The sequence below is a fragment of the Anoplopoma fimbria genome, chromosome 15 (assembly GCF_027596085.1).
Source record: "Anoplopoma fimbria isolate UVic2021 breed Golden Eagle Sablefish chromosome 15, Afim_UVic_2022, whole genome shotgun sequence".
Lineage (NCBI taxonomy): Eukaryota > Metazoa > Chordata > Actinopteri > Perciformes > Anoplopomatidae > Anoplopoma > Anoplopoma fimbria.
In genome coordinates, this window is record NC_072463.1 from 17,944,650 (window position 1) to 17,968,615 (window position 23,966).

A 23,966-nucleotide genomic window follows, 5' to 3' on the forward strand; every position below is an offset into this window, starting at 1 on the left:
AAAAGTTAAAAGTTTCTAATGCCAACTTTCTTCCATGCAGTGTGCAGAGTGCCATGCTTCAGACTAGAGCGCCCCGTGTGGTTGGATCCTGTAACTGCAGCGGGTTCAGGGCCATGCGCACACCGAGCCAGCTGTAGGATGGAGAGGAGGCGAGATGAGAATACTGAGCAGGCGCCTCGTGGCTCAGCATCAGCACCGGGCTGAGTGAGGATTTGCGCACCCTCCAAACTTGGCGTGGGACCTCAGCATGTGAACGGGCTCTGCAGGAGGAGGATCCACCTAGGATGTCAGCTCTGAAGAAGGTAAACCCCCTCCTCTCTCTCTTATTAATCTTTCAGCACATGTTTAACTCCTAAGATATGATAAGTGCAGGATTAAAACATTGTATTTTATGTGTGCAGTTGTGGAAAAAAATGGGTGTGTTAAAGCAGTTTGGATGCAGGTTTTTCTTAATTGGGTATGGTAATCAGACTTTTGGACAATTGGCTTTTTCAAAATGTAAGAACCTACCGTAACTATTCAAACTATATTAAGTACAGAAATGCACTTGTATTTAAGTAAGGCTAGTCATCACAAAAATCTAAATATGATATAATTTCTGCATATCTTGGATGCACATGCATTTTGTTCTCCTCTGATTTGCCTCATGGATGTCATTCCTGCACGCACATCTGTCCCTGAGGAGGAGGCTTGGATGAGGAGCATTTCAGGCAGAAAAAAGCCCTCTTAGTACAAGGCTAACTTCTAAAAATGAATGTTACGTCAGGTTTGACCTCCCCCAGACTCCTCCTTTGGTGCACTGTCACGTAGTTCTGTATGTGCCATGCCGACTGTCGTCTCTGTGGGTGTATGACTGTCATTGAATGAGTCCAAAACCAGAGCTGGCAGTCCTGAATGAGAGTGGAGCTCCACACAGCTGAAGGAAAGAGGGCATTGGATGAGCTGTAGGTTTTGTAAGAATCGATGAACTACACAGACCTGTATCAACATGTTACATAATACCTTGCATTGATCAAGGCAGTGTAAATCCTATAGTTATGAGACTTGTGAGTGGGCAATGATTACTGGTGTAGGAATCAAGCATCCCTCTGCTGTTGTGGATGTTGCAAGATTTAAAAAAAAAGTTAACTGCTGGTTTCAGTAAAAAGCTTGTCATCACTGTAAGTTCTACAATGACACATCGTGTTGTTTAAGATGCAGTGCAGTTGCAAGTATTGATGTCTCAGCTCCAATGGATTTCCATGATTGAGCGACACACAAAGGGGAAGGGAAGTTGTATAGAATGCCTGCTTCAGCCCTGCTGCCGAATCCGCTACAATACACAGTACTCGGCACACACTGTGAGTGACAAAGTGCTGGCTGCCAGCACTCACGTAGTCAGACATCATAATCACAGAGGTGCTAAAAATAGGAGACCATGTTCATTGCAATGCTTTAGAAGCTCAATGGAGTTATGGCTGTTTGCCCTCGCCGAACGTTTACTAAGATGCTCCTGGATGTCGTACTCCTACCCTGCTCAATAATACAAAATGTCTTTATTTTTAGACAAACGGGGTAGGCCGGCCTTTTCTCAGTGACACGCAGCTGCTTGGGTGAAACTTTGATGTGTCAGTGATGGACTTCTTCCCTCACTGGTCTCTGAAACTAAGGGGGCACTCAAACACGGAAGCTGCATTTTCCTACCATAGCAACAAGCATGTTTGATTTCTGGTCCTAGAGAAATGTCCCATGTTCATTCATTATGCAGGTAACGAGGAGTGCTAAAGTGCAGTGGCGGCAAGCAGTCAGCAGTAAACATAATTACTTTTAAGCAATAATGAGAATAATTGTCAGTAGCTTTGTGTGTTTACATTGCCTGGGCGTGCCTGTTCAATATGCACAGCTTGTATATCCCTAAAAACGAGGGAATGTGTGGGTGGACAGGTGGCAGGTGGGATGTGAGAAATACCTGTCACCTCTGTAAGTCCTTATGTGACTGAAAAATAAATGACTTGTCATTTACCAGCTTTAGGGAGGGGGCACCTTTTACCTCATCCACTTCACTGCCTCTGCTTTAAACCACAGCTGCACGGTACTTGTGTTGGATATCTGTCTGATACTGACTCAAAAAGCTGTATATCAAAGACATACTATACTCTTGTTTAAAAAAGGAAACAATTGATTTATACATATACACGTTTTTGTGTTTTATTTAGTTTTATGAAGTTTAGAGAGCAGTGTTTAAGTCAAGCGTGATGTTGCCTGACACATAAAAGACTGATCCCAGTCACTTCCGCACAGTTCATTCATTAAAGCTGGGTACCGCATCGGCACTCGGTGAGCACAGGTATTGGTATCGGTACTGAAAGAGTGTGACCGGTGCATCGCTACTTCAAACGAGTCTTTCAATGAAAGCCGGATGAATCATGCGAGATGGAGAAATGTTAACTCATCCTACCAGGCAATTTCTGTATTTAAAATGATGAGAGCCTTATTAAAAGCTACCACTTGCCTCCAAAGAATAAAGGACAAAAAAACTAATTGGAAACTGACACCATTTCCCCTCAGAAGCTGTTTGTAATTGAAAGTAGCTCGTTTCAGGATATTTCCAAAGCTGCTGTCAAATCGCTCACTCGCACACACACACACACACACACACACACACACACACACACACACACACACACACACACACACACACACACACACACACACACACACACACACACACACATACATGCCCACACAAACAGACTCTCACAGAGCTGTCAATGGGAAGCTTGTATGGACTTTGCCTACTTGGCAGCGACACAAGAAGGCTCTCATAATCTGTTTGAAGATGCAGGGAAAACTCCAAACGCTATGCGTGTGGTGATGTCATATTGGCGGAGAGGAGCAGCAGGGAGTTTAGACGAGTCTGACTAAAAGTGAATGTTCAAACATTGTGCAGACTCTTTTTTTTAATTCATCCACTCCTCGTGACTGATGTTTTTCTGCTTTCTCCCTCCATGTTCCGTTCTTCTTGTCCTTCTTCTCTCTCACTTTAATACTTCCCCTTACCTGCACATGCACCTTATTCTCCTTCTTTCTTTCCTTCTGTCTCTCTTTTATGTCTCTATTCACTCTCTGATGAATGCCCCCACCACACACACACACACACACACACACACACACACACACACACACACACACACACACACACACACACACACACACACACACACACACTACACACACACACACACACACACACACACACATCTGTAATAGCCTGGCTTCGGAAGAAGAATGCAGAGGGGAATGGAGGCAATGGATGGGGTCCAGCTTTATGAATCTAATAATGCACTAGAGCCAAGTGTGTGTTCTGTACATACTGTAGAGTATGTGAGTCTTTGTGTGTGTGTGTGTGTGTATCCGTGTACACCTGTGCACCAACCTCCACTCATTTAATCACCTTTGTGCTGCGGTGGGCACAGATGTTTCAGGCAAGTAGGTGTCACTGCACATTCTCCCAGTGCTACCGCTGCTGCAGAAGCTGCCACATAGCCATAAGTCAGATGTGACTCATTTACGAGGTCCATTAGCAAGCTGGTATACTATCTGTAACCTTTCCTCTCAAGTCTAATTGCAAAGTCATAAATACAGTCTAGTACATACACTACGTACGTACACACAAGTACATCTTCATCAAAACAGCGGCTGTCTTTGAAAGTTGGAGCAGCGGTAAGAGGACGACTCCTGTGGGTCCTGTCAGGTGTGTGTCTTTGAAACTCTCTGACTGGGGGAAAAAAAAAAAAGGTAAATCATATCATGGTCTAAAATAATTTACAGAGTGTCCCTTAAGGCCCCACTGTGTAAACACTGTCAAAACATAACATTTTTAAACTAATGCAATTGAAAGCCCACGCACAACTCCAAGTGTGCTTGAGGTCTACCTTTTAGAGTATCAGTCTTAATACCATTATCATTGGCAAAAGGCCCAGCTCGTTTACAACCTGAGTCTTTACTAGATCCTTTAAACCGAGCAGTGAACTTGAATATATTAGCTCAACAAAATAGCTCGCTCTAGTGAAGGACATCGAGGCAGCAGAATTTTTGATTGGGACGGGTCTAAGAGATTTTTATTAATCTCCAGGTAATTAATTAGTGCTTTATAGCCCCAATGTGGTCCAGCTGTTTAACATAAATGACAATGTTCCTTTCTAGCATAACCTTGTTGCAGTTGTTCAGCGACTAAGCACTCTGCATCAAATGCTTCTTCAGTAAAAGTCAGAAATCAGTGGCCATTGATGTGATATGTTGCTGTGGCTAAATAGGTTTCACCTCAGGAGAGCTAACAATGGCTCATTTGTTTTATCCATCCCCCTCCAACTTTTGGCATATGCACTTGTGGCATTATTATATGCCACTCACAGATGATCTCTCAATGCTCCACCCTTTGTATTTTAGTTAAGAGCTTTGACACGTCCGTTTGCGCTCAGGTCAAAGCTCCCTGCACTTTCCAGATGCACCACTTGCCTCTTTGCATGAGCATCTGGGGGGGATATCAGCTTCATATTCTTCTCTACATGATTGCCTATCCATGTCTCTGATACTGCGTGTTCTAAATAGTTCTAAAAACACACAAACCTTATTGTTCTTTGAGAATTCTTTAATTACATTTTTTTCCTTTAAGGCATTTTGTTGTTGACCAAGTAAAGGTCAACTGAAAACTATACAAGGTAAAGTGGTAGGCCTCTCTCTCAGACTGAGATTGCCGTAAAGGTCACATTTCATATTTATGTTTTTCCTATGAAAGCGGAGGTTATAGAATGCTGGTTGCTAAGCATTTTAGAGACACATTGGCACAGATAACGTTGTGAAACTTGGCGAGATTTGCTACTGAGTTCTTTGGGAATTTCTGAAGCCCCATCATGTGGTTTTGTACTATTGTATTGCATTTTATCAAAAGGTGCCTCTGATATTTCTGTGTGTCGTATCTTTTTAAGCTATTGATGGCCTGAGTGGTTACAGTGTGCAAACCCTTATCTCCGGCTCCATCGGAACACCACTACATTTGATAACTTGCCGGGGTAAGACTGGAGCAGACAGCGCTTAAAGGCAAACGGATAGATCTCTGAGCTGCATCGGAGTGACTCCACTCCCTGTCCGTCCTCTCTGATCTCCATTAGCTCGACAAGAGTTGCACTCCAGCTCTCAGCAGCGGGCGCCAAGATATCCTATTAAACACTGGCACTTGTGATAATTGCCTGTACCCAGCAGTAATGGTGTGGGGAGATAGGAAGTGAGTCTGTGTGTGTGTGTGTGTGTGTGTGTGTGTGTGTGTGTGTGTGTGTGTGTGTGTGTGTGTGTGTGTGTGTGTGTGTGTGTGTGTGTGTGTGTGTATGTGGCCTGTATGTAGACAGGTGTCTGCTTTGTGGGCATCTTGAAACACCACCGAGAGAAGGGTTGTTCCTCCTTGCCGCTCTCTGCCCTGGTCAAACTAGACTGTGTTGCCTGACTTGTTTGAGGCATTCTGGGAAAAAAAAGTTCAACAACAAGAAAGATTCATTTAGTTGAGCTTCTTAATGTCGTAACTCTGCTTTTATGAGCAACGGTTTGTGCACGAGTTAAATCAGAGAGCCTATTTCTGATGAGACAGGCTCCATCACACAGTAGATAAAAACGATCCCCCAGACAAATGGACTTTCGGGGGGAAAGTAATCAGTTCTTTTGTGTCCAGGGTCATTTTGTTAGAGAGCTGATATCCGAGATAAAGTTTCCTCATGGACTGAAATGGTGTGTGATTCACCTGAGTCGGCCCATTTCATTGTTCATCTCGGTTATTGAGCATGCATTTAGGTTGTTTCTCTCCTCTTCCGCTCGGCAGTCTTTGTGTTTGTCTCTCTTGAGTGCTCTTATGAAAAGAGGTAGACCAGCACCTGCTTGTGTCAGACATGTAGAACTATATTTGAACCAAATAAATGTTTTTTAGGTTTATTCTAATAAAAATAACCGAATAAGTGAATTTCCATGTGCTACACACTACTCTAGCCCAGGGGCTTAACTGTCTCATTTTTATTTGATGAGTCATTTTAAAAGTTGCTAAAGTTGATGCTATAGTGGATGCTTGTGATGCCACATAAGTGTAGAATGATATAGCCTGCTACTATATAGCTTCACTACTACTATATATTTAAATAATATTGATGCTTATACTATACTTGGAGATCATCAGTCTTATAACATTCTTCAACAAATATGCTTGAGATACAGAAAATGAAAAGTTTTTAATTCCGCATCTGCTTGAGTTTATACGGGCGACCGTGGCTCATAAGGTAGAGCGGGTTGTATCTTAATCAGAAGATTGATGGCTCGGTCCCAGGCTCCTCCAGTCCATGTTGATGTGTCTTTGGGCAAGGCATTCCCGAACGCTGTGAGTGGTCGGATGACTAGAAAGGCACTATGCCAGTCCATTTACAATTTACCATACGCTTGTACGGCCAAATAGTAAACTTTACTGTACCTGCCTTTGTGTCTGTCTTTTGCCCTTTCAACCCATATGCCAATACAATATGGAGAGTTAGCGGAAACATCTACTTTAGGGCCACTTAATGAGTCTCAGCTGAATTATTTTTCTTACAGCCTCAGGGTTTAAGAGATTGGCTACCAGTCCTACTGGAAGAGCATCGTGTTAAACTGCTACAACATTGCCAAATGGAGCCTTTTATTGACTCGCTGACTCAATGGTTTGAAGACAAATTCACGAACTTTGGCCTCTATTTTTTATTTATTTTGTTCAATTTCCATTGACTAAAATTAAAAACTGTGAAAATTAGATTCCCTTTTTAACAGGTGATAAAACATAATTAGGTTTTTGATAAAATAAAGGTTATTTATTTCAAGTATAGCTGGTCTTTAAAGACGATCAGAATAGCTAAAAACTGTGTTTTGTATGAAACCAGCTATCCAAATTCATGAATAATGTGAGAAAACAAATCTGTGCAAAATATCATTTTTTTGCATTTCCACTTGTCCCAGATAATTTTCCCAATGAATTGTCCTGATCTGTCTTATAAATCTGTCTTGTTAAAAACGCTGGGACATAAATCCTCTTTTGTGCTCATCCCAAGATAATCTTAAATAACAAACAAACGGACGCCCAATGCATTCTCTCGTGAAATTAGACGCCTTGCCTCCAGACTCCAATCCCTTTAAGTGTAAATGAGAGGCAAGTGACAGCTCTGAAATGTTGAAGAGTGTCCCTGACAGTTCGATTCCCACACTCCTCCAGTACACGTCTCTGCCAGCCAGCGAGCCAGCCAGCATCAATTATAACTGTACATCATGCAGCTGTTTGAGTCATTACAAATCACTCATTGTATCTCATCTCTGCAGAGATATTTGTATCTACAACACCCAGTTTCTTATACACTTGATAACTGAATAGCATTTTGGTGCATATCCTGGAATAGAGGGCACGCCTGCAGGGCATACTTTCTTGTAAATGATGAGACACAAGATGTGCTTTAGTCCAAAATAATTAGTTTTTATGTGAAATCTCTACAATAACCATCGCAATGTCTTTGTTTTGCCATCATCAGAGTCCACATCTTCAACATAGGTCTCTCCTGTAAAGTACAAAAGTACATACTCACACACTAAAGTTATGTATAAAATTAGGATTACTTGAATTAAATATGACAACTAAATAACACATTTATTCCGTGCAAAAAACGTATTTTACAAAATTCTATAGAACACAATATAATTGGTAAAATACTTTCAGTCAGAATTTCTTTACAACTTTGATACACTTGTGATAGAAGAATATGGAACACAGCATAAATTAAAGATTTCATACAAAACTAGAGGTAATATTCCTTGATGCAGTTGGTGCCAAAACCTCAAGCAGTTAATGGCTACAATCTTAAAATAATACATTAACCCTTTGTAAATGGTATGGGTCATATAAGTATTTATTCAGATGAAGATACATTACATTCTAAGGGATGATTAAAGTGTTTGGGATTGTCCAACAAGATATTGGAGTTATGCAAGAGCCACACATACAAACAGATTTGTCACATACATGTGAATTTAGAGACATTTCATTACAGGTGTTTCCATCACTCTGCTTCAGGCTGTTCATGCAGGCCTCTGTCCACTATCATCCTATGTTGCAATGACATATTCGAACTTTATACATAGTTGGATATAATGTTCCTCAGTCTTTTTTTACTTTTTTTGTGAGATTTCTATACAGCTAAAGGTGTAACACAAAATATACAGACATTAACATAAGCAGTGGAAACAGATGTTATGATTTGAATATGGTACAGATTTTTGGTTGTTTTTGTGAGTAGGAGTATTGTCAGTGGTTGCATGTATCAAAGGTTGTTGTGTTAGTGTTTTATATTCATACTGTATGTGAATAGCTCTGAGCAGAGTTTGTCCGAGGAGAAAGAGGACAAGGAGGAGAGAGATAAATAAATAAATAAATACAAAAAGAATATACAGTAGTTATAATATTTTTGATTTGTTAGTTATATAGCTACATAGATGATAATAATACTTACAACAAAAGAAAATAGTAAAACTAATTTAAAAAAGGTTAAACAAATACGATACATAATAATAATATTAATTATAACAATGATAACAAATTATAATAATACAGAAATATTATTCAAATAATAATAAGGGGTTTGGTGTCTAGAAAGGAGGCGACTGGAGAGGGCTTATGAAGTCTACACCCTCTTTTTTTCTCCCTTCTTATTTGTCCTTGCATTCAGTTTCATATCTTTTTGTCGTTGCCTCGGGACGCCCCAAACCTTTATGACGGAGCTGGCCCACTGCGGGTCATCCTATCTGATATTGGGCTGCCCCCTGAGCTCTGGGACGTCCTTTATGAGGGAGTTATTGTGAGTGTGAGCTTTGGTTATTTTTCTTTTCTTCCTAGTTTTTGTTGTTGTTGTTGTTATTTTCGGGAACCCCGCCCGCTAGTTCCCCAGTCTAATATCTTTGTGATGTCACTCCCCTTTGACCGCCTTCCCATATTACTCATGAACCTCTTCAAAACCACTCTGTTTTAATGTCTGTGAATGTCAAAGTGCTGACACGGCAATGAACGCTACTATTGATTTGATTCAGGTAATTATTTCAGGATCTTCAAATAACACTACTGACAATTTTGTGAATAAAACCTTCCCACTCACAGAGCAGAACACACAGACTTATATGGCAATTTTAGAGGCGTTGATTATGCAAATGATGGAATCTCATGAAAACAAACCTCCTTATGAACTGGTAATATAGATCAAGCTGAAACGAGCCATTTACACCAAGTTAAGAGAGTTCAGAGACTTTGATTTGGAGCCGTCGTCGGTTGCAAAACTCACAGGACAAATGCAATTTATGAACAAACCTGCGTGAAAGTGTTTATATATTAATGCAGGTTTACTTCTCCTCTTCATATGCTGATGATTAAGTAGAAAATAAGACAGGATGACAAGAGTCTGAGCTTGAGGTCCTCTTTGAATATCCCCCAGAGATAAGCCATTAGAGTTAATTTCTCACTTATTTTCCCGGTCTTTTTCTCGCTTTTCAAAAGGTACCTTTTATATAAATGCCCCCCTCTTTAATTAAAAGTGCCACTTATCTGATCGGTCTTGTTCAGTCCTAGAGAGAAGTAGGAGCCCGAGATAACCTCCAGGTGCAAATGTAAAGGAATGTTAACGCTATCACAAGGAAAAAATGGAGCAAAGAGAAAGAAGAGGTGGGCTGTCTGTATAACCAAAGTCATTCTGGACAATAATGAGCCTGTCAGTCAGAGATGAGGACAAGGAGGCTTCGATAGCATCTGCTGAGCCACCTCCGCATCTCATCCTTTTTTTGGTTCCTCTTTCTAGTGGACATTCTGCATATTTGTGCCTTGTGAGCACCAATAATTGCATTCAGAGGAACAAACAAACCTGTCATCATACAAAGAAATTAAAACAGGATACTTAGTTTTAATGTTCAGGTCAGCATAGAAATAATTCTTCAGTGTTTCCAAAGAACAATACATAAACTGTTGAACATGAAGACAGATGATGGTAACAAAATATAAGCAGCTAAGATACAACTTTGGATCGATAAGATGTTTGGTGAATTCCTCACAAAATAGATTGTAGGACTGCATTATTGATAAGTATGTCCTCCTGAGCTTTGTGAGTAGTGCAATTAACAAAGTGAAGCTGCTGATGGAGCAGAGAGAGCTTCTAAAATTGGCCCGATGACATGACCACACCAGATCGACCGAGAACATTGCCAGCCTTCTTCCCTTCTCAATCCAGCAAAATATATATTTATATATATATATATAATATCTCTGTGCCGTTCTGTCTCAAGCGATTGTTAGCGTATCATATTTTCCGTCACACACCATTTAACCCACCTTTGACTGTTTGTAGTTTGAATCAGAGATACACAGTTGAAAATGAACCTTCAGCACACCGGGACCATTGATTTATTGCTCCACTGCTCAGATCGCGATAAATACGAGAGCAGTTCCTTTTGATGCAAATGGTGTGAGAAATGGGTGTCTCTTGCTACTCCTAAATCGAGGCTCGCAGCATGCCTCAGTGCTTTTTCCTCTGAGCTCCACCTTGTTTATCTGCTTTGAGCTGCTGTGATATTAACATCTTTCTCTCTCTCTCTCTCTCTCTCTCCCTCTCCCTCTCTCCCCCCTCCTTTGTTGTGTTCTTGGAAGGTGTTGCCAGGCATACTGAAGAAGCATTGCTGTATCTTACCAGACAGGAACACAGGTAAGGACCAAACAGATGTCCCAGCTCTCCAGTAAACACACCGGTCACACGCAGTGCAGAGACAGAAGGAGAGCGAGCCCGTCAGTGGGAGTAATGAGCGGGTGGTGGTGCCGGGGGATTTATGCTCAGCGGGTGGGTCACATATGTCTGTCTACCTGTTTGTGTGTGCGCTCTGTACATCTGTGGGCTCATAACTCATCTGCTTATAACTGACTGGTGATTATCACCAGCTTTATCATTGTGATTCTTACTATTCAGGGGTTTTACTGCTGCTACATAATGTTACTAATAGCAGAATTGTCAAAAAATCAGAGATCACATTAATGGGTTCTCTGTGTGGCCTAACTTTCTCCACTTGCATGTCAAAAGGAGGGGGAAATTCAGGGGGGCAGTTGTTGCGAACTTGTGATGATGACAGGCTTCTTCACATCATTGCAGGTGTGAAGAGGTTGCTGATGAAATTGAAGAGCAGGGAGATATACTCAGGTACCTGGCCACAGTCCTCACAACAATGACTTCTTCTTCTACTACTACTACTACTACTACTCTCATTGCGTTTTACTTTTGGGCGACTCAACCTCTCTAACCTCTCGACTGCAAAGAGACTGCATGAGCTGCCACACCATCCATCCCACTAACAAAACCTCACTGACGCTGCACCGACGCGTGTCGGCTACGCAGTGGTTCGCTCGTTTGTCAGACACATGGCCAGTTTGTCAGCTTATAACTGCCTTCTGCAGTGAACTCAGTCCTGTGATTTGCACCCGGTGCTGCAAACTGACTGATGTCTACCTTTGAAAGTTGTGTTTCTCAGACACATGATTAGAAAGCTAACTGCACACCATTCCCAGGTGTGAGAGTAGAGCAAGGGCACAGCAACCTTGGCGACAAAGAGAGACTTGGAAACTTTTTAGGAGTTTTAGGTGCAGGAGCTTGGAACTCCCGAGTTATAACCGATAACTGCAAGGCATCTCACAGCGTGAAATTAATGTTTGATGGGGCATATAGGCGAGATGATCTGCACTTAAGCCGATAAGAAACTCAACAAAACGATAGTTCAGCAGTTTTGCAGTTACTTTGAGCATAAAAGTTCTGTAAACCAAACCTGCGCCAAATTTGAATCCAGTCCACTCTATATGAAGGGTGCCAGATGGGTGGGGCTCGCTGTTGTGGAAGGACAAGGAAGTGCGTGAAGAGATTTGCAAATGTTAGCCAAACTTTTTGCCTCAAGGCTTAACTTTCTCAGCAGGACGAGCTGCTGTGTGTTTAGTTGTGGTGGCTGGGATGTGCTGCATGAATATGGAGGAGCCAGGGGTGCACCTCTCGACTGGTATAAGAACAAGATGTTCTGACGGTGTGGACAAAATAACCTCATAATGACCTTATGAATATGGATGTGTGAAGCTCTGAAACTTTTCCATATGTATTTGAGCAGACGTGGGACTGGGAAAGAGAGCTAGTTGCAGTCTTAGTTCATGATGTTTGTGTGTGTGTGTATAGATTAGTGCATAGGCTTACAAATGCCATTTATTTTTAAACAAAACGTCGCTCTCACCCATAAATGTTCTTTTTCTGATCGATTGCGCTGTCAAGAAGACAGAGAACATGGCTCCTCTCTTGAATACTCAGCAGCGGTGCATCAACAAACCCTCAAACTACTCTCACCGAAGTTCATAGATCACCATTCAGCCAGCGGTTCCATCTGAAATACGTATCAGAGCCTCCACTTCAGCAAGGCACGCTCAAACACACACCGGCACAGTTGTGAACAACCTCAGTGCCCATGCAATGTCTACCTTGGCATCCTGTTTCCATGGCAACACATCTTGCGGTGTCAGTAGATGCAAACACTGCATTGTGTCCATTTTCAATCAGCAATACTTGTGTCTGCTGATTGTATGATGTCGGGATGCACAATAGTGAGTTCAGTAGTGTGAGTGAGGCCTGGGTGCCTAAGCAGAGAGGCGTTTAGTTAAATGATTTAGTTTAGGGCTGGAGGAAAGAAGAAGATGGTTAGATTAAGAAGGAAAATGTCTGGAAGTGATAAAAAAAAAAAAAAAAAGAGTAAGTAAGATTAGAAGAGACTTTGAAAATAGTGGCCATGAACAGATTGGTATCTCCCGCTGGTGAATACGATTAAGACGCTGCATTGTGTATAAGTGTGAGTGTGTGTGTGCATGTCTGTGTGCATGTGCATATCTGCTCTTTTGTGCTCCATCGAGCGAGGGGCGCCCTCTCCTGGGCAGTTTTCCTAGCTTTCACAAATCCATCTCCTCCTCAGAAACACTTCCTTCAGCTGATCCCCACTCCTGATTCTCACATTCCACATATTGTGCCTCGAAACAGGAGGGATGAGACTTATCATATTCTTACACTCCCTCTCTGTTATCACTGCGTCCCTCTGTGATCGTAAACGGAGTATTTCAATGCCAAAAATCCACAGATTATGCCTATTTATAGATATCAATTAACATTCTGTTGCCACTTTTCATCTCCATGCTGAGTTTCTGGCACCCTTTTATCATCTCTTCCATCCCCTGCTCAGAGCCTCTCTCCTGCTCTGACATTTTGGTAAACGTATCTGGTGTAATTCACTGAAACCTTAAAACAGATTTTTGGGAGATTAGTCTTTAAAGATATTGAGAACATGTTCACATCCACTGCATGAGCAGCAGGGTGCCTTTGTTGCAGGGAGCAAGCACATCACGTTGCTTATGCAATGTGATGTACTTGCTCTCCTTCATTATACCATGAATGCAAAGATGCTGAAAAGAGATATGCTGACTGGTGCATTCTGGGAAGCCCTTCTGTCTTCCTTTGCAGTGTTTGGACACTTTTGGACACACTGTTTTGCATTCATGGCCTTATATCCGCATCGATTTTTGTCTCCCCTTACAACCCACCTTTACAAACACACACGCACACGCACACGCACACACACACACACACACACACACACACACACACACACACACACACACACACACACACGTTACCCATTGCCTCCATTTACATTTCCCCTGTGTACTCTGTGTGCAGGTAAGTGCACCTACTTTTATCATTTGCCTTGCATTGTAAACATAGTATTTACCAAACTAGTAAATATTCCTATGACATGCATGTTTTTCAAATGGTGGAGCATGCAAAGTTCTATTGTTGTGCATTAGGTTTGCTCCTGTTTTTGTGAAAACATGTTAGTGTGCTTTTGTGTGTGCATGTTGCTGCCTAGCCTATCCTCTGTTCGTTTGGAGTGTTGGTTCTGTATGTATTCAGAAATGAACGCGACATACACACGGCCTGAACACGTGGTTAAAAAGGACGTATATCTTCGGCCTTGGAGTGTTCTTTCTTGGTCTTATTTTAGGAAACGTTATAAAGAATTTCTTCATACATTCAACTGGTATCCAATAACAACAATATCAATGATGGAATGGAATAAAATACATCCAATCCAAAAACCACTCTTATTATGCCATTCTGTATTGCTGTCGCAATGCAAAGTGAGAGTTATTATTCCCTATATAGTAAACTCAAAGTACCCCCAAAGTATCATGAAAAGTAGCCTATAACAGATGGTCTCTAACCAGGCACTATATACCATAATGCATTGCGAAAAGTGCCAGGTGGCCAAGAGAAGAGAGAGCAGTGCGATTGATACAAATCCATGAGTTGTGGCATGACAATAGTATATGCAATGTGAGCAGAGCAGCGCATTACAACACAAACGGCCACAAAGTACATTCTAGAGCATTTCACCCAGAGCAACTCAACAAGATATTTTACAGTATGTGTTTATCACAAAAATGCATGTGAGTATTTATTATTGATGGTCTACCAGTGGTTTTTGGACTAATATGGTCTGCTATATTAGTCCTCTATATAAAACTCTGTGGATAGTGAATGAAGCAGTGAATGAGTTTACTGTGACAATGAAAGGTGCACATAGCAAGAGAAAGCAAAGACGTCCAGCAGACGGACAATGCTCGAAGATATGGAATTTAATTCCAGGGATGTTGAACATCCAGTTAACTTCTTCCTTAGTTGGAACTGGAAGAAAAACGATAGTGTGAAGTGAAGGACAGCGAGGCAAGGGTCACCCAAAGTAAATCCGAAGGGAGAGACCACCTGAAAATCTAAGAGGTCTCACTGGCCAATTTCCTCTATCAGGTCCGAGAGAGACAACAAGTGGAGCCATGAGATAGAACTGTTGAAGAGGGCAATATGTGGCCTGAATGTCCAGCTGGATGATGCTCAGGCTAAACATGGCCACTCTTAACCCAGGGACAGTGTGAAATCACAGCTGAGGAAAGATTTGCAGTTTGCTGCGAAAAGCTCAGAAAGATCTCTAGCAACAGAATCCCATTAACAAATACCTGCAAGTCAAATTAGAGCAGCTGAAAGGAGAGGAATGGGTCTTTCAAATGAAATGGAGGTGAAGAAGTAGGAGCTCTGTGCTGAAAGGCAGTCACTTGAGTTGGCTAAAGTTGGAGAGCTATCTGGTGGTGAGCACGATGGAGGAAGCTCTCCTAAAAAAAGGAGGAGGAGGCTAGAACCCACTGTAAAGGTCCTAGGCTTCCCGTAAAGCCCAGCTGGTCTGGAGAGACCAGGAAGATTGCAGCAGCCCTGAAAAAGGCAGAATAACTCCTGGAGACTGAGTGCCTCCACTTTCACTTTGAGAAAAAATCCAGGAGGGGACCCAGAAAACCAAAGCCTCCTGTCTGTCTAAGCTGGACAAACCGAGACATGATAATTGTAAGCTTGTGGCTGCTCTGAAGGTGGCTGAGCAGGAGCTGAAGATCGGGCATTTCCAGTGGCAGGCTGACAAGTCTTCCCCCGTGGACAGCTAGAAAAAAACCTTCCACACCTATCTTGCCCAGCTTGCGATGCATGACAAAGACATTAACCTCATGGCTGCTCAAAAGAAAAAGGTCAGAGATCAACTAGAGAGTGACCATCCTCTATGGCAGCAGGAGAAAACCTCCTCACTGGAGGAGACAAAGAAAACAAGAGCCTCCTATGTGACATAGCTTGACAAGCAAAAACAGAGGAGCATCACCCTAGTGGCTGCTCTGAAGATGAACAGTTCGAAGGACAGAGGGACAAAAACTCCTTTCATTTTAGTTAGATGTGTAGCCTAAAATATAGTAACAAAATAACCAAAACTGATGTCCTAGTTAACCAGCAACATCATTAACCTGTAAAAAAGATTGGCCAATAACGGTGCAAAATGGCATGACCATCCAAGATTCTTACAATCAACACTTTTTATTTTTTTTATCAAGTCAAACAATTATCAGTTAATGTGTGAGCTATATTAAAAACAATTAGGATAAAGGACAATCAGCCTGATTTGGGATTTTGTCAGTAGGAAAACTTAAAGGACGTAATGGAACTGCTAAATGTTTAAATGTCCAAAAATTGTAATATTAAGCACATCTCATAATATGAAAGTGTTAGCATCATGTCATAGTGACATTTGGATATCATGAAGTTCAAAAGTGAATTATATATTTGCTAAATATATTTGATAAATGTGAACAACCAACTGCCTAATTGTACAATGCAAATAGTCCAAATTCTCCATCCTTTAAATGCAGCTTGTTAGCTCGAATGCTAATAGAGTAGTTGGGTTAGACTCACAGAAATGTTGCCTTTCATTAGATAACTTACCACTCCTGCTGTGTATTTTGTGTCAACATAAAGTGAAAGGGTTTGTCCTAGGACATGTTGCCATGGAATCAAGTTGGCCAAGGAGTAAGAAAGCAAGAGTCATTTCTTTGAGATGAAAGTCATAACAAACTTGAAAGGTACAGTTAGTGAAGTGCAGATCTATGCCAGGTGTGTCTGTAACAACCAGACTGTGTTATCACTGGTGGCCCCTACCGGCCGGGGGCAGGTTAAGAGTCGTGAGTGAGGAGTCAAGGAGGCAGTGAATGGCAGTATAAAACAGGCAATAAAAGGTGTTTTGAAAAGAGTCCACGCAACCATGCGATGTCCTTGAGCATGCATCCATAACTGGCCATCCACAATATGATGCAGTTTTTTGCTGCAGTTCAAGAGATTAGCCATGGACAGACACTGACGCACACTGACTCACGCACATGTACACACACCAGATCACATTATCTCCTGGCAGAATCGCAGAGATAATTATATGGATATAGTGCTTTAAAGTCTTCTTAACAACCTCATAACATTTTGTGTCAAGGCATTCTTTTGACCTTATCCTAAGAGCACCCTGAATACTTCCTGAGTCCGCTGTCTGAAAACTTTCAGTTTTGTCCTTATCCATGGACAGCTGAAGTCCTTGAACTACCTCAGTCTTATGTCTTTTCTCTCTCCCTCACTTAGCCTCCGTCCGGAGTCACAGGACGTCCGTCTTAACGCCTCACATGTCCTGCCCGAGTGTCCTCGTCCCGCTGTGAATCTGACTGACACTGGAGTGAATCAGCAGCTGCTCTATTAGTTTGAGTAATTAACCGGCGAGCTGTCGCTTCCCCTCTGTGTCAGGCCTGCTTTTGTGAATGCTTACACACACACACACGACGATGTACATAGAAACACAGTTTCTATGAACACACAGTCAGTCAGAGCACACACATGCATAATGTGATATCAATCAGATCTGTAGCAAGGCAAGACAACCAGGGAGGGCCTGTCTCCTTCTGATAGCTCTCAGAGGCCTTGATGCCAACTCTGTATGCACTTTATACCCGCTCAACAAAAAAAGAGACACCCAGAGAGAAAGGGGGACGCTGTATTAATACAAAGCATAAATAAGATGTGTGGACTGCATGAGCAAAAGAGCAAAAGCAGATTAGTGAATCTGTGATGATGATGGCGAAAAACAAGAGAGGAAGATGAGAGAATGAGTGAGAGCTGACAGAGTAGAGAGGAAAGAGTGTGTGTGTGTGTGTGTGTGTGTGTGTGTGTGTGTGTGTGTGTGTGTGTGTGTGTGTGTGTGTGTGTGTGTGTGTGTGTGTGTGTGTGTGTGTGTGTGTGTGTGTGTGTGTGTGTGTGTGCTGAAGGCCCTCAGGAGCTCTCCTCATGTCTGCTAAACTCTCGACAAATCCTGCACTATCTCTCCTCCCCAGCCTTCCCTGCTTTCTACTGTTAGTCTGTACCCTTGACATCACCCCCCCCACCCCCCCCACCCCCTCCTGCTCTCTCTCTCCTCCTCTGCACTCCCTCCAGCACCGCCGAGGCGTACCCACTGAACTGTTACAAGAGTTGGTAGCTCTGAAACATGGCCCTCTTCCTCCCGGCCCGTCTCTACGCAACTGCGCTGCCGCAGCAACAAAATTGATTGTAAGCAAATATGACACAGAGGAATAATGGATTAGAGGTACACTCAGTGATACTTTCCCAAACAGCTCCCATGTGGTGTCAGAGATCTTTAAAACAGGGAACGCTAGTCAATGTGCGGTTTGGCTGAATATTCACGATGCATTGCCTGTAGACATTTCCAGTTACACGGCATTTAAGTTGAGATGAGCAGGGGAACTTGTTTCAGTGTCAGGGTGCCAGTGTTTGTTTGGCCACTGTTGTGTGTTTGTATCTGCTTATATAGAGAGAGCATGCAAAATGTATGTCATGCTCTGATGATCTCAGGTGTTGAATCGAAGGCCTGTAGTGGCAGATTGTAATATCTTTGTCGGTAGCCAGTATATTGTTTGCTGATGGTGTTAGCTCGTTGGGTTTGTTGGTGGGTGAGGCCGCATGCTAGCTAGCTCAACGTGTTGGTTGCTGGTTATTGTTAAACCTTTACACTCACTCACAACAATACTTTGTGTGACAATATTGTATCCATACACAGACGCCAAGCATCACTCTTTTTATTTTTTTTATAAACTGTCAAAATTGCAAATACAAATTTAACCTTTTGGTAAAAATAGCTTTTTTTAGCCCACAAGATTATGCAACATTAGCGGGATTGGCCGGATGTTGGTCAAAACAAAGATGGAGTGTTTGTCATTCTGTCTGTTTGACAATAAAAAAAGATTGAAGTGAGATTAACAGAGTGAAAACTTAATGTTATTGGATTAAACAGATGTTGACAAACTGCATAACTTGCTGTTGAAAAAGGCAATAAATCGCGATACATCGCAATATATGTTATCGCAATACTCAGCATGTAACTAAATGCCTACTGGGCTTCCACAGGATTGCTCACCAAACTGTATTCACTGTGTGTATTGATGGCAGTGAACATTGGAGAAAATCCCTTTTCTTTGGTAGCATCCCTAAGTGTTGTACTCCAGGTGTGTGCGTTCGTGTGTGTGTGTGCTGCACACTTACCTGCCCGTGATCGTGTTGGTGAGTGTGTGCTTCGTCTCTCCGTAGGGACTCCTGTCATTGAACTACACAGTGTCTGACGGGAGGACAGCTGCTCCCTGTGGACTGTCTGTCTCAGTTTGTCCCTGACATAATGAGCAAGCTGGGAGTAAGCTTTGATTTAACGCTGAGTCACTCTGCTCCCAGCTGCTTATTAATGAGTGAATGACGGTGGCAGGAAGTAAAAAAGAAAGGGGAGGAGGTCCCGTTTTTGTTGCTACGTTGGCAAACCTTTAATTCCCTTTAATTCTTTCTGTCTCCCTACTTTCTCTTCCTGTTATTATTTATCAGCAAACACATACACACACTTCATGATTGTTCACTCATCAGCAGACAATCAGCCCACTTCTTAATAGATGGTACGTTTTGCTCTCAGGCTTATCGCCTGATTTTTATTTTGGTTTTAGTCTTAGTCTTTTCATAAAAATTAAGATAAAATTTAGTTTGAGAGGAGAAGCTATTTATAACGCTCTTAATTATGCAGAACTTAAAGCTTTAATATAATTTAAACTGCTGAGTTATACCAAAATTCCCCCCTACTACAGTTGTCATGAACGGGGAAAACAAACCTAAACTGCTTTTTGTACCAGGCTGTAAACATGTTTATTTCTGAATTTTAACTTTGGGGTCTATGGAGATTTACTCGATTTCGTAACCAGCCTAAATTGGCCATTTTTAGTAACGGCAATTTTTTTCACTTCCGTGTTAGCTTTACTTCTCAACACCGGAGGTTGCCGCTTGGTTTAGGCATAGGCTGCCAACCCTATACATGACAATCTTGTTTGGTTAATTGTTGATAATGGTTTTGATTCTACTGTGTACACGTTAAATATTTAGGTGACTGTTCATGTGCTGCACATGCAAGATGAGGAGTGGAAGAGATTGGCATATGTATGGTTTTTTGTTTCTTTGAGGACATTGAGGGTAAGCTGGAGCAGACCTGCATGTTAATACTACTTGCCTCCATGGAATAGCTCGATAAAATTGGGGTTGCAAGGTGAGAGAGATGGGTGATTGTAAAAGCTCATCTGAAATCTGTAGAGTGGTCGACCAGCTAGATTGACCAAACAAAGTCGGACAATATTTATGCCTGTGTGTGTTTCTGTGTGCATCTCTGAGTGTGTGCGTGAAGGTGGTAGTGAATAATAGCTAGCTGTCTGCTATGCTCTGATGCTCCCAAGTGTCTCACCGCAGACTTTGCTTCACGGTTTGTCTGTGTATAGTGTCACCCAAAACGGTTATACGTGTCAGAAATGGTTCACCTCAAAATGACGGAGTGGGGAGTCTTTGCTTTTAAGTAAAAAAATGGCCTGTCATAGAATATTGGGTTTATTCACACACACACATTAGCAGAGACCGGCTTGCTGGGTGCATTTGATCGGCCTGTAGACATGCATGCATGTGTGTGTGTGAGATAGATAGCTTACTGTAGTTCATTATTAAGGTCTGTTTAGCAGCAGATAATGAGAACATAGAATATATCAGCTCTATCATATTCAATAACCCCCCTCTGTGCTATCAGCATGCGGCTAAACTGCCTCGTTAATACACCGGGTTTCATTATCATTGCTGTTGTTTCCACAGTTGACCAGTGGAGCACAACTGTGACTCTGCGTTTTCATTTTCTAACATTGTGGTTTAATCTTTTTCTGCCATACACAGGCTTGCAGTAAAGGTGCATTGATCATATTGTACCTTCCCCTCTAGTTTCCCCTTGAGCCTTAGCTTAGCAGCATATGCTGAATAGATGGCACCCATTTAGCAGCCCGGAGCTCTCTGACACCCAACAAGGACTGAGCTCCACCCGTTTGTCCGGGCGTGCTGCAGGCGAACAGTTGAACGTCTTCCTCTCTTTTATGCACAGCGATTTTTATTCGTCTTGTCTCTTCACATTTATCATTGCGTGTCTCTCTGTGCTGACACGCGCACCCATTCAGATGTGTCCACTGCCATCACCGTGTAAGAACAAGTCAATGAAAAACAATCTCAATACAAGCATTTGTCTTACTGTTTGCACTGTCAAATGTCCAGGTTCCAGAAGGAGGTTACTACTCACACTACCACTTCTCGCTGAACAACACATTTTCTCTGCCTGTCAGCCAGCATTCTCGTCTTTTTAGTATTTACCACAGTTCAAATTTTGTTTTTGTTTTTTTGTGCTATTTGCTGTGACAGATAACAGTGGCCATGCCTGGTAACAAGATCAGTTTGTTTTCAGAGGAAGTGACATTATCTGTGGAGGGGCTGTAGCTGGCGGGCCAGCGGCTGGCTGTCTGGAGAGGCTAGCTGTGATTTGATTAGCCGGGATCACAGCCACAACAAATACAAGGCAGGAAGTCAAATACCAACAACCTGCTTTGTTATGACTGATCCTCTGTTGTCTAGTGAAGAAAGTGACAGATTTGACACTGCAGCTATACATTCATTTCATTATCATAATAATGTACCCGTTATTTTCCAAATGAAACCATAGGTTGTAATCATACATCATACATTTAATGTGCCTTTCGAAGTTGGATGTTAATAGATAGGGTATTTTTAATCATTAATTCCTCAGTAGTAATGTTGATTACTTGTTAATATCTATACAACTAAGTGGTCCAACTACACAAATACGACCCAAAAAAAGTTGTTTGCTTATCAATAGCTCATAACTATCTATTTAGATGTATACACAACATCTTTAGTTAATAATTTAACCATAAATAAAGACTTTCATGAAGGATGACTTCTACTAGAAAAGCAGTAACCAAACCACAATTATAAATAGACTAATATAGTTTTCAAAAGAATTACAATGTAGTTAGTGATTCCTTTTATTTGCAAATTTATGTAAGGCCATAAATAACCTCAACTCATCACATAAATCAAACACTCCAAATGCTTTCCAGACTAGATGGAGTTTTCTTTCTTTCCACTCACTGCACCCATGTCAGCAAATGAAAATCAAGTGTTTCCTTTCAGAACGTTTCATATTGAAGGATGCATTCGTTGACGTATTCACTTGAATAAGCACTGTGTCTGGTCTGCTGTTTTCCAGTTTTTCGTGTGGGATCTTTGGGGAGCCGAGGTGACTGTTTGCAGACGTCCATATTGGATGTTTGTTCAGTATCGCTGCTTCAATTTAGTATTGTAAACAGGCTCAAATCTGTGGGAAAGACATGTTTATTTTCAGATAGGCAGATAGATGCAACGTATTACTTCAATCATAGGTTAAAACACTGCAGTGTTTGTCAATGATGCTTATCAGAAAACAAATTCTCGCTGGGTTCTTTGTAAAACTTTCTCTTGTTTGACTTCTGTCTGTCATTGACCTTTCAGACTGGTCGGGACTGTATTCTGCTCTAGATAGATGCCATCTGTGAGCGCCACTGTCCATTGCATTTTTGCGTTCCTGATCTCGCTGACCAGAAGGTTTTCTTTGGCTTTTGTGCATCAAGGCACGTCCGCCTCCGCCAGGCAGCCGAACCACATGCTCCCACAACGCTCACGTCCAGGAAAACACCATTTGTTGACTAAAATTGAATCTGTTTTTGCCCAGAAGGGCAGGCGGTTCAAGACCATTCAAAATAATAATCACAAAAACAGCATGGAAATCTTCCCTCACACTGTTTGTCAGCATTACTTTGGCTAATGGTGATAGTTCACTAATAAGAAACCTGCATAGACAGATACTTTGCCACCCTCTTCTGTTCAAGGACACAGAAAGTGAGCTCTCTTTGAAGTTATGACTGACTCAGGCTTTTATTGTACAGAGTGTAGGCTATTTCAAAAGATTTCTCACATATTTGTTGATGTGTCATCAGTGACTTCTCTTTGTCGTGTGCAATCGTTATTTCTGGAGTCACCTTCTCCTTTGGTTCTCTCTTTTTTTCACATTGCCGCACACAAATTGGCATTTTTACTTCTTTTGTGAAATCTTCTGTGAATCCCTGTATCAAGGTTGCAGTTAGAGTGGGTTGTTGACGGCTTTGTTTATTTGAGGAGATTAAAAATGATGAATTCAAATGCTCAGACATGACAGCAGGCCGACTCCCAGTGGTGGAACCAAACCAGTAGGGGAAAAAAACTTGTGGCGTGTGGGTGACATATTTTTCCTTGTGAAATATCTCTGTTATAGAAATGGTTGCTGTTTAACCAATTAATATACTAATTATTTTATCTCTAGAATAGAACAAATAGGGACTTATGATTGACAGGCTTAGTTAGAAATTCCATTCTACCAGATCAGTATGTACTCCATACGACCTACTAAATGAACCATTAAGTATGAATTTACTGAACACTGAATATATACTAATATGCCCAAGCGACAGCTGGCCAGTTTCAAGGCATCCCGCCAGCAGCTCTGTCACATCTCTGAAAACAAATGCTGCAAATTTCCAAACAGGTTTTATTTAGATAAACTGATCACATATTGAGATTCCTGGATTAAAATCTTGCGTGGCTGACGTCTGGTCTCAAAGCACCCAGACGCACTGGATTGTGGGTATGTGAGTTTGTGCAGTAAGCTTACCTTTCATGCTCAGAAATTCTTGTTAATGTGGTATACATGAGGGCATTTCGCGCATACACAAAATGTACATACTATGCAGTGTCAAAGCACTGCATGCTCAATTTTACGCCATTTTAAGTGTGAATAGTATTTCATTATTTTGAACACAGCCTCACTCTGTGCCTCTGTATTGATGTCCTGACTGCACGATTGCAGTCAGAGTCAAACCTCCAACTGGGTAGAAGATAAAAAACGACCAGTGGCAACCTCAGTCCACAGCTCATCAGGATGATTCACTACTCAGGGTTAAAGTTTAGTGCTTGTCATAGATATTTAAGAGAGGAGCAAGGAGAGAGACAGAAGGATTTGTA

At 41.8% G+C, this 23,966-nt stretch overlaps 1 protein-coding gene across 1 annotated transcript in view; it reads left to right on the forward strand.

The window, feature by feature from the left end:
* Positions 1 to 250: 250 nt before the first annotated feature.
* The window catches only part of dlgap2a (discs, large (Drosophila) homolog-associated protein 2a), a 146,713-nt gene continuing 122,997 nt past the window's right edge, over positions 251 to 23,966 (forward strand). Inside the window, exons 1-2 of the mRNA XM_054614376.1 lie at positions 251 to 302; positions 10,712 to 10,766. Of these exons, the coding sequence (XP_054470351.1) occupies positions 285 to 302; positions 10,712 to 10,766 (73 nt within the window). The 5' untranslated portion in view covers positions 251 to 284. The remainder of the gene's footprint in view (positions 303 to 10,711; positions 10,767 to 23,966) is intronic.